Below are 12,561 nucleotides of genomic sequence, written 5' to 3' on the forward strand. Positions count from 1 at the left end.
GATTAATAATAAAATAAAATAAAATAATATAAAAATACCAAACTGAAGTACAATGGGAGAAAAATAGACAAATCAGAGAAAAATATAAGAACTATAGTCAGATCTAATGTTCACATCATACAGAAGGAGATGAGAAGAAGAGTAGGGCAGAAAAGATATTTGAGAGACAATGGTCAAGAATTCTACAAATCTAATGACAGACAGCCTATATAAGAGAGTTAGTGGTTCTCCACAAAGATTAAATATAAGAAAGTCATGTGTGTGGACATTATAGTCACACTACTGAAAACCAGAGATGAAAAAAAATCTGAAAAGCAGCAAAAACAAAAAGGCACATTGCAACCAGTGGAATAAAAATCGGATGACCAACAGTTCAAGAAACATTTTTGGAACCCAGAAGATGGTGAAATAACAAGTTTAAAGAGTTAATGGGGGTGGGACCAAACCCCAAATGTTCCTTACCTAGAATTTTATAGCCAGCAAAAATATCCTTCAAAAATGAAAGTGGAATAAACGTGTTTGTCTTGATCTACACGACACTACACTGCACTACAAGTAAAAGAAAGGAATTTCTCTGAGCGAAAGTAAAAATGATGGAAGCCTGGAATTGCTGACCGAAATAAAGAATCCTGAAAATATGTGGAAAACATAAATTAATATTGATTGTTTAAAATATTAATAATAATAATCTCATGTGGGGAATATAACATATTTAAAAGTAAAATACCCCAAAGCCAGAGCCCAGAAGGCGAGAAGGTAAGTGAGGTCAAAATGATAGGAGCTCTTGCACCAACCTTGATATGGGGAGGGAGGAATGGGAGGCAGGTGCAGGAGGAGGAGAGTGCATGTGGTGACGCCTCAGGATTCTGCTCTGAAAGAACAGATGTTCAAGGGCCAGCAAAGGAAAACACCCCAATTTTAACAAAAAATTCCATTAATCCCTTCCCCCACAAAATTAAAAACAGATGGACATAGGAAAAAGAACAAAAGTACATTAGTTGACTTAAACCCAACAATATCTGAAAGTCATTAAATTTAAGGGTCTAAAAGTCCTAATTAAAGGTAAAGATTATCAAATTAGACTTTTTAAAAAATTATATTTTTTAAAACCTTCAGGAGTCTTGCTAAGGAAGTAGGGGCCTAATCCAACATGATGAAGATTTGGGCCTACTTTTTCTTCTATTAGACAAAAGGTCTCTAGTCTCATTCCTAGGTCCTTGATCCATTCTAAGTTGAGTTTTGTGCATGGTGAGAGACAGGGGCTTAATTTCATTTTGCTACACATGGATTTCTAGTTTTCCCAGCACCATTTGTTGAAGAGGCTATCTTTTCTCCCAATGTATGTTTTTGGCACCTTTGTCTGGTATGAGATAACTATATTTATGTGGGTTTGTCTCTGTGTCCTCTATTCTGTACCACTGGTCTACAAGTCTATTTTGGTGCCAATACCATGCTGTTTAAAAATCAATAAATGAGATGGATTCAAACTGAAAAGTTTCTTCTTAGCATAAGAAACAATCAGTAGGGTGAATAAAGAGACTACAGAATGGGAACAAATTTTTGCCACACACACATCAGATAGAGCACTAATCTCCAGGATTTATAAAGAACTCGACACACTTAACACTAAAAAACCAAAAACCCAATCAATAAATGGGCTAAGGAACTGAACAGACATTTCTCAGAAGAAGATATAAAATCAATCAATAAATATATTAAAAAATGTTCAACATCTCTAGCAATTAGAGAAAAGCAAATCAAAACTACTCTCTAAGATTTCACCTTGGGGCTGGGATATAGCTCATTTGGTAGAGTGCCTACCTCTCATGCACAAGGCCCTGGCATCAATCCCCAGCACCACAAATAAATAAATAAAGAGTTACACCTGCAATCTTTAAAAAAAAAAAAGATTTCTTCTCACTCCAGTCAGAATGGAAGTTATTAAGAACATAAGCAACAATAAATGGTGGTAAGGATGTGGGGGAAATTGGTGCAACCAACCTGGAAAGTAGTATGGATATTCCTTAGAAAACTTGGAATGGAACCACGATTTGACCCAGCTATCCCACTCCTCCGTGTATACCCAAAGGATTTAAAAACAGCCTACTAAAGTGATGTAGCCATTTGAATGTGCTCCATTTGTGTACTATAAATTGAAATGCATTCTGCAGCAAAATTCACAACAGCTAAATTGTGGCAAACTAAATGCCCTTCAATATATGAATGAATAAAAAAACTGTGATATATAAATATGATGGAATGTTACTCAGCATTAAAAGAGAATGAAATCATGGTATTTGCAGGTAAATGGATGGAATTAGAGAATATCATGCTAAGTGAAGTAAGTCAATCCTAAAAAACCAAAGGCCAAATGTTTTCTCTGATAAGTGGATGCTGATCCATAATGGGGATGGGGATGGGAAGCATGGGAGGAATGGATAGGGCAAAAGGGAGGGAGGGAAAAGGAGGTGATAGGGGGTTACAAAAGATGGTGGAATGAGACGGACCTCATTACCCTGGGTACAGGTATGAAGACACAAATGATGTGACTCTACTTTGTGTACAACCAGAGAAATGAAAAATTGTGTTCCATTTGTGTACTATAAATTGAAATGCATTCTGCTCTCATATATAACAAACTAGAACAAATTAATTAATTAATTAGTTTAAAAAAAAAAAAAACACCTTAATACCGGGGCTTGGGGATGTAGCTTTGTGTAGCTCAGTAGCAGAACACACGCTTAGCATGTGTGAGGCCAGGTTCGGTCCCTAACATCAAAAAAATCAAACAAAAAAGAAAACTACAAACAAACAAATACTGAATATAGTCAGGTTTAAAGTTAAAAGATAGGGGGAAATGCCATAAAAACAAATAAAATGAAAGCTGGAATAATTATATGAATATTGAACAAAATATACTTTAAGGCAAAAGTATTACTAGAAATGAAGTCAGAACATTTAATAATAATTAGGGGCATTTCAACAAGAGGAGTCAGCAATCCTAAATTTCTAAGAAATAAATCCATTAAAATATATTTTAAAAATTAACAAAACCGAAAGGATAGATAGACCTAGCCATAATCAGAACTACAGACTTTAAAAGAACAAACCAACAATAACAGCACATCAGTAAGGAACATGATTGACCAACCTGATCAATCTGACTGATATCTAAAGAATACTCCATCCAGGGACAGAAAAACATACATTTTTTTTTCCAAGTACACATGGGCATTTTCCAAAATAGGTCCTATGTTGAGAGAGAAAGCAAGTCCCAACAATATCAACTGTTGAAATCATACAGAATATGTTCTCTGATCACAGTAAAGCTAAAATGAAAGTCGGTGACAGAATGATAGCTGGGAAATCCCCAAATGTTTGGCAATTAAGCATCAGATTTCTAAATAAACCATGGGTAAAAGAAGAAATCCCAATAGAAACTTGAAAACATGTTTACCAAATAAATAATAATAAAAGTGTGACATCAGAAAAAGTACGAGATACTCTTAAGCAGTGTTTAGAGGAAGATGTAAAACTCTAAGAGCATTCTCACAGGAGAGGCTGGAAAATCAGTGATTTAAGTGTCTAACCCAAAAGCTTGGAAAAGACAACAAATTAAACACAAAAGAGGCAGAAGGAGGGAAACAATAAACATAAGATCAGAAATAAATGGAATAGAAGAAAGATGTAAATTGAGAAAAACAAAGCCAAAGGTTGGATCTTTAAAGATTTATCAAATTGATAAACCCTGGCCAAACTAATTAAGAAAAATAGAGTATACATAAATTACCCAATAAAAGGAGACTGTCTCTACAGATGTTAAAAACATGGCAAAAGTAATAAAAGGAAAGTTTAAATATCATGTAAATAAATTAAAAATTTAGATGAAATGGATTCCTTAAAAAGACCAACTTAGCCCGGCATGGTGGTGCATGCCTGCAACCTCAGCAGCTCAGGAGGCTGAGGCAGGAAATTCAAAGTTCAAGGTCAGCCTCAGCAATTTAGCAAGGCTCTAAGCAACTTAGCTATGTTGGGACCCTGTCTCAAAATAAAAAATTTAAAAAGAGCTGGGGATGTGGCTCAGTGGTTAAGTGCCCTGAGTTCAATCCCTGATTAAAAAAAAAGAAGGAAGGAAGGAAGGAAGGAAGGAGAGAGAGAGAGAGAAAGAGGAAAGAAAAGAAAAGAAGAAATAGAAATATATGAATAATCCTATAGCTGTCTTAAAAATTAAATCCATCTTTTGGACTGGGGCTGTGGCTCAGAAGTAGAGCACTCGCCTAGCATGCGTGGGGCACTGCGGTTCAATCCACAGCACCACATAAAAATAAAATAAAGATACTGTGTCCACAAAAAAAAATTAAATTCATCTTTAAACACTTTTTCTCAAAACAAACTAACAAAAAACCCCAATGACTTCAGTATTGAATTCTTCTAAATTTAAGAAACCAAAAATCTCATACTAACTCTTCAAGGCAACAGGAAATTCCCCATCTGCTATTTGAGGCCTGTATGATCTTGACACCAAAACCTGACAAGGACTTTACAAGGAATAAAAATCACAGGCCAATAAATCTCATGAACATAGATGCAAAAATCCTTAATAGAAAGTAGTCAGTCTAACCTAGAAAGATAGACAGACAGACAGACAGACAGAAAGAGAGATAAATAATACTTTAGACCAAGTGTGGTGTATTCCAGGAATGCCAGATTGGTTTAACATTCAAACTCTGTCAATATGATTCATGACATTGAGAGATTCATGATTATTGTGATAGACGGAGAAAGAGGGTTTCAAAAAAATTCAACACCCATTCAAGAAAAATCTCTCAACAAACCAGGCACAGAAGGTAATTTTCTCAATTCAATAATAAGTATTTACAAAAATTCACAAAAACATCACACTGGTGAAACACTTTATCATTTTCTCCAAAGGCAGGGAACAAGGTAAAAAAAAGTGCTCTCCTACTACATCACCTCCCAGTCAGCGCACTGAGGTAGAGGAAAGAAAAATACCAAGATCATAAAGGAAAATATAATAAGTATTTACAAAAATTCACAAAATTTTTCTTAGGTGGACATGATTATATTCATAGAGTATTAAAAAAACGTATACTCATAATAAATAAGTAAATTTAGCAAAATGGCTGGATGCAAAGTCATTACTTAAAAATCAATTTTATGTTCCTGTATTAGCAATTAATAATTTAAAAACTTAAAACAACACTGCTTACATAAGCACTGAAAAACATCAATTACCAAGGAATAAATCTAAAGAAAGATGTGTAAAACCTCTACGCTGAATATAAAACTCTCCTGGGAAAGATTAAAGATGATCTAAATACTTATAGTCTAATAACTGTACATATAAATTGGATATTTAACATTGTTAAGAGGTCAGTTTTTTCCCCAATTTTTTAAAATAGATTCAATGTAACCCCAGCATGAAATTTTATGAAAATTCACAGTCTAATTCTATAATTTATATAGAAATGTTAAGAATGTAGATTATCCACAACCCTAAAGAAGGAGAAAAGAACAGGAGGTCTTACACTACCATGTCTCCTAACCTATTATAAAGGTGCAGTAATAAAGACTGTGCTGTTAACACCAAAAATAGACAAATAAGGTCAATAGTTTAGAATAAATCTCCAGACACAGATCCAAATATGTATGACCTGCTAGTTTATCACAAGGCACCTGTGGAATTCATCGGGCAAAGGGTGACCTTCTCAACAAATGGTGCTCTATCAGTTGAAAATTAATAAGAAAAAAAAAAAGAATGTTGACATTGTCTTCACTCCATATACAAAAATTCCAGATGGACTGTGGATATAGTGTGAAAGGTAAAAATATATAAAACTTCTAGATGACTACTTTTAAAAAGAGTTTCACAACCTTGAGGCAGGCAACATTTCTTAATAGCACACAAAAAGCACTAACTAAAGAAGAAAAACATAGATAAATTGAATTTTATTAGAATTAAGAACTTCCATTCATTAAAAGTTACCATTGAGAGGATAAAAGGGCAAGCCACAAGCTAAGGAAAATACTTGAAATACTTTGACCTGAAAAATATCTCCTACTCAGGATATAAGAAAAATTCTCACAAATCATTAAAGAGAAAACAACACAATTAACAAGACACACACAGGCAAAAGACAAGGGCAGATAGTTTGCAAAAGACACCCAAATGGCAGAAAGTATACAAGATTGTATTCCTTAGTTGTTAAGGAAATGCAAATTAAGACCACAACGATGTGCACTATGTACTCCTATGAATGGCTAATTTTGAAAGGAATGGCTATACCAAATGTTGGCAAGGAAGCGAGACAACCAAAACTTTCAGAAATTGCTGCTAGGAGTCTAAATGTGTACAGCTACATTAAAAAACTGGCAGCATCTACTAAAGTTAAATATACACATAGCCTATGATCTAACAACTCTATTCCTGGGAAAATAGTAACAAAAATGAGTGCTCATGTCGACCAAAAGACATACGAGAATGATCAGAGCACCAATCCTTCTCAAACTCTTCCAAAAAAAATGGAAGAGGCAGGCACACTTCCAAACTCATTCTACAAAGCCAGCCTCACCATGATACCAAAGCCAGACAAAGACACTTGAAGAAAAGAAAATCACAGACCAGTATCTCTTGTGAATACTGATGCAAACATCCTAAGCAAAACACTGGCAAAACAGAATTCAACCACATATTAAAGGGATTATAGGCTGTGACCAAGGGGGATATGTTCCTTGAATGTAAGGAGGGTCCACAAAATAAAATCAATCTATGTATTACAGCAAATGACAGAATGAAGGGGGAAACAATCATACCAAGTGACACAGAGAAAAATTCTTGATGAAATTCAAAACCCTTTCAGGATAAACACAGAAAGTTAGAAATAGAAGGAAACTACTTCAACATAATAAAGGACATATATGAAAAGTCCACAGATAACTTCATACTCAGTGATGAAAGACTGAAGGCTTTTTCACTCAAATTCAGGAGCAAGATAGGCTGCCTGATTTTACTGCTTTCAACATAGTACTAGCCAGAGAAATTAAGGAAGAAAATAAATAAAAGGATTCCAAATTGGTAGGAAAAAAATAAAATTATATTTGTTCATAGATGACATGCATTTTTCATGTAGAAAACTCCAAAGCTTCTACACATTCTCTCTCACACAAGTGTTAGAACAAATAAATTCAGAAAGGGTGAAGATTACAAAAGCAACACATAAAAATCAGTTGCTTTTCTACACACTATGGACGCTCTAAAAAGGAAATTTAGAAAACAGTTTCATTGACAATTGCAAATAGAATAAAATGCTTAGGAATAAAATTAACCAAGGCTTGTACACTGAAACTATAAAATGTTGATGAAATCAAAGACATTCTGTGTTCATGGGTTGGAAAACTTAACATTAAGATGTCAAGTCTACCCAAAGACATCTATAGATTCAATGAAAAAAGAGTCAATCAAAAAACCCAATAGCGTTTTTTTTCCAGAAGTAAAAAAATCCATTTTAAAATTCATATGGAATCTTCAGGGACCTTGAATAGCTGATATACTCTTGAAAAAGAACAACATTGGAAGCCTCACATTTCCTCACTTCAAAACATGCTGCAAAGCCACAGGGTAGTTCTAGCATAAAGACAGATACAATGACCAGTGGAATAAAACAAAAGCCCAGAAATAAAACCTGAACATATATGGACAAATGATTTTTGACAAGGGCTCCAAAACCACTAAGTAAAGAATAGTCTTTCAATAAATGGCACTGAGACACCTGGATACCCACATGCAGAAGACTAAACTCAGACCCTTATCTGACCTCACCAATACAACTCAACATGGGTCAAAGATGCAAGTGTGAGACCCTAAACTGCAAAACTTCTAGAAAAGAACCTAGGCAGGAGCTTTATGACATTGTTGTTATTTTTTTTTAACTATACAAATTATTTTTATTTTTTTTAGTCATACACGACAGCAGAATGTATTTTGACATATAATACATACCTGGAATGTACATACATCAATCATATTGTCTATTCTATTCTGCTGTCCTTCCTATCCTCCCTACTCCTCCCCTCCTCTCCCATCTTTTCTCTCTATCCAATTTAATGTGACACACTTTTTTTTTCTTTTTCTCTATGATATTTTTTTTGACAGTGATTTCCTGAATATGACATCAAAAGTGCAGATAACAAACCAACTAACCAAAAAAGTTTAGTGAATTTTTTTCTGAACATAAAGTACATAAATTGGATGTGAATAATTTGATGTGATAGAACTACATCAAAATAAAAAGCTTCAGGCTAGAGTTGTAGCTCAGTGGTTGAGCACTTGCGTCACATGTGTGAGGCACCGATTGTCAGCACCACATTAAAAAATAAATAAAGAAAGATACTGTCCATCTACAACTAAATATATATATTTTAAAAAAACAAAAAGTTTCTATGCATTAAAGAATACAATCAACAAAGGGGAAAGGCCACCCTGGAATGACAGAAAATGTTTATAAATCACGTATCTGATAAGGAATTAACATCCAGAATATATAACTCAACAACTACAATGACAAAACAGCCTGATAAAAATTGGGCAAAGGACATTTCTCTAAAGACGACTCACGGAAAGATACTCAATATACTAATCTTTAGAGAAATGTAAATCAAATCTGCAACAACAACAAAAAAACCATTTTGCACTCACTAGGATAGTTGTTAAAAAAAAAACCACAAAGAAAAAAAAAACTAAAACAAAATAACAAGTACTGGCCTGAGACCAGGATTAGGAGAAATCGGAACTTCTGAGCACTGTTAGTGGGGATATAAAATGGTGTGGCCACTATGGAAAACAGATTGGCAGCTTCTCAAAAAATTCAACATAAAATTACCATATACTCTAATGATTCCAATTCTGGGTACATGCCAAAAAGAATTCAAAGTAGAGACTTGAACACTTATTTGTGCATCCATTTTCATATCATTATTCATAATGACCAAAAGGTAGGAAAAAATGTCCACCAACAAATGAACAGGTAAAGAAATGAGGTATTATTCATGTGTTATAAATATTTCCAACCTTAAAAAGGAAAGACATTATGACACATGCTACAACACAGATTAACCTTGAAGGCATAACGCTAAATAAAATAAGCCAGTCATAAAATGACAAAGACTGTATGATTCCATTTATATGAGACACTTAGTCAAACTCACAGATGCAGAACATCGAAAGCAGTTGCCAGAGAGTGGGGGAAGGGAAGAATAGGGACTATTTAATCAGGATGGAGTTTTTAGTGTGAGAAGATAACAAATGTTCTGGAGATGGGTAGTGGCATTGATGGTTGTATAACCAGGTAATTTTTATGTGCATGCATCATACTGGGAATTGAACCCAGTGCCCCATGCACCCTAGGCAAGTGCTCTACCACTGAGTTTCCTCCCCAGCCCCAAGATGAATATACTCAATGTCACTGAGTATACCCTTAAAAAGATTAAAATGCTAAATTTTGCTATACATCTTACCAAAATAAAATTAAAAAATAAAAACAGAACACCCAAAGATCTTTATTCTTAATAACCAAAACCTTGAGACAACTGGAGTTTCTGTTAACATTTAAATGCAAATGTAAATTGTGGCATAGTCATATGGTGGAATACTATGGGGCAATGGGAAGAACGATGGCAATGTATGGCCACATAGATGGCTCTCACAAAGTGTGAAGTGAAAAGAGCCACACACAGAAGAACACAGAGTCCATGATTCCATATATGTGAAGTTTCCAAAATAAGTAAAACCAGTGTTAAAAGTCAGCACATCAGTTACTGACAAGGAGGAGACATGGAAGCCTCTCGGGGCTGGGAATATTCTTGATTTTTCCCTGGATAGTGATTATACAGGTGGATACGCAGAAGAAAATTCATCAAGCCATTCACAAAAGATTTATGTTCAACTCATCTCCGTTTTATAAAAGAAAGCAAAATGGTGACGATGGAATGACAGGGCTGCAAGGAAGCTGTCAGGGAGCTGAGCTGACATCCCAGGGGATTGTGGGTGGGTGGTCCCAGCCTTGTGCACTGAGAAAAGTGGGGCCGAGACCAGGTGCTTCACCAACCAAGGCAGATAGACACTTCCCATCTTCTGGAAATGACATTTACAATAAGCTTCCCACAAACCTTTGTTTTTGGTGCAGAAGATGCAAATACAAATCCCAGCTGGTCTTCTGCTCTTAAATACAGGCCACCCAGAAGCCCCAGGCTGTGACAGCACAGGGAAAGGTGTAATGTGGGAATTTACATCTTGTACTTAACTCCAGGTCTCTAGTGCAGGTTCAGATTTTTTTTTTTTTAACTTTCCAATAGCAAGAACATTTGTGACATTTGTGATTCTATAACAACAAACCTACCACACAGCTACTTTAGACCCACATCAACGGTGGACAGAAGATGGCTTTTCCCATCTGAGGTCCACATTTGCCCAACTGGAGCATCACAGGTCTTTGGGGACACAGGCCAAAGGAGAAGAGTGCAGGAGATGAGTCTGTAAACACCAAGTTTTTGCTGTGGCCTTGATTTCCATGTCCACCTCACTGAATGCCACTCCCTTGTGTGGACTATCACAGGGAGGGCTGGGGTATTTCATAAACCGTTGGAGAATGTCCTGTTGCAGGTGGCTCACCCCAGCCTAGCCACCTAGAGGCTCTGTCCTCCTGTCAGGACACTAGCCATGTCTGGGATGTCATGGAGGAATGAGTTTCAAGCACTTACTTTCATCGTTAGAAACATTCCCCAGAGATGTGTGGCTGGAATAACGTTTGTTTTCACTTTCATTGAGACATCTTTCAATCCAGCTCTCTAAAAAAAACAAACAAAAACAAAACAAAAAGAAGAGAAATCACAGAATTGCTGTGTTTGGCAGAAGACAGGAACATCATAAATGCATTAGCTGTACACGATCATCAACCTTCACAGGCATCTGCCCAGACAGGAAGTCGACTTTGGTGCGGCTCCTGTGCACCACGGCTGAGATTGCGGTGAGTAGTATGGAGGCAATATGGCTGTTTGGAGCCCACTGGAGTATATCTTGGTCAAATTCTACTGATTCTGGGGTATGCATAGCCCAATATTACCAACTGGGGATCATCATTCTTGGTAAAGATACATTCCTGAGAAGTAGTTTGTAAAACAAAATTTTGCCAACTGAATCATTGGTGGTGGTTTGCAAACTTGTATATTAGGAGAACTTTTTCTTGAAATGAAAATGAATGGAAAGCAAACAAAACCCTGGGGAATCTGGCTGAAGAGAAGGAGGGCAGAGAACCCAGCGGTGACCTTCTTTTGTCCAGTGACTCCAAAGGGGCTCTTCCAAGCACAAATTGGAGTCCATAATAGGAGGAAAAATCAAAAGCACTAGAGTGCCTATGTTGCACTTTTAAAACCCAAAGGACTGTTCAATTTCAAAAGCTACGTATTTTTCATGTGTAGCTTGATGTTTATCCCATTTTCTAGACTGCCCACTATTCATTCATTCATTTGATCATTCATTCAACATCAGCTAAATATAGCCATTTGCTTGCTTTGAAAACACTGATGTGTTCTAATGAAATGATGTATTAGGGAACAATTTGAGCACAGCGCAAACTTTGTACTTCCTCAAGTTCAGTTTCTTCCGTCAATAACATTAGGTAATGCAGAAAACTGCACCTAGCTGAACTGAGCCCCATGGGAATGTGCAAAACTCTCACATTGCAAACGTTTCCCGGCTACATCATTCACCACATGTTATAAGCCACACCTGTCTCCCTTCTACCACTTCACAGTGACTCACAAACTGCAACCCCTTCAACATCCACTACAAAGGCAATCTTCAGGTCTTTTCCAAGGTGGAGTACCATAGTTACTGTACTGGTGAACTTCTTATTTAACATGTGCACAACTGTACTGCAGTTTTTATTATACTTATCTTTTTAATGTGTCACTGACAAAGTTCTTGAGCATTGTACCCTTAAGCTTGTTTTTCTAGTAAAATGATTTTTATTGTGCAATTTTGCATACGGGTGGTTCTTAGGAATCCATATGTGGCATTATGGCAGGATTGAAGTATAGCTCTGACCATGTGCTTTTGGAAAGAGCAGTCTCCTATTCCTTTTTGGGAGCTGGCATTTATTGAACATCTATTTCATTTTCTTTTAATTTCTAAATTTTATTTTACTTTTGGAACCAGGAATTGAACCCAAGTGTACTTAACCACTGAGCCATGCATGTCCCCATCCCTTTTTGTTTTTTATTTTAAGACAGGGTCTCACTAAGCTGCTGAAGCTGACCTTGAACTTGGGATCCTCTTGCCTCAGCCTCCCAAGCCACTGGGATTACAGGTATGCACCACCACATCTGGATATCGAACACCCATTTTAACATGCCAGGTCCCTTCTACATGTTATTGCCTCACAACAATTTTGGAAGCAAGAATTGTAATCTCTATGTTTGCTAGAAAGCAACTGAGACCTAGAAGGACTAAGTAGTATGACTTTTCAGAGTTCAAAGAACTATGGA

At 36.1% G+C, this 12,561-nt stretch overlaps 1 protein-coding gene across 4 annotated transcripts in view; it reads right to left on the reverse strand.

Annotated features, from left to right (window-relative positions):
• The window catches only part of Rfx4 (regulatory factor X4), a 161,675-nt gene that overhangs the window by 126,438 nt on the left and 22,676 nt on the right, over positions 1-12,561 (reverse strand). For 3 of the 4 annotated variants that reach the window (XM_078052893.1, XM_078052892.1, XM_078052891.1), the window contains exon 2: positions 10,777-10,863. The exons of the other annotated variant lie outside the window; for it this stretch is intronic. In XM_078052893.1, coding sequence (XP_077909019.1) covers positions 10,777-10,863 — 87 coding nt within the window. The remainder of the gene's footprint in view (positions 1-10,776; positions 10,864-12,561) is intronic. 4 annotated transcript variants of the gene reach the window in all.

The sequence above is a fragment of the Ictidomys tridecemlineatus genome, chromosome 6 (genome assembly GCF_052094955.1).
Source record: "Ictidomys tridecemlineatus isolate mIctTri1 chromosome 6, mIctTri1.hap1, whole genome shotgun sequence".
Lineage (NCBI taxonomy): Eukaryota > Metazoa > Chordata > Mammalia > Rodentia > Sciuridae > Ictidomys > Ictidomys tridecemlineatus.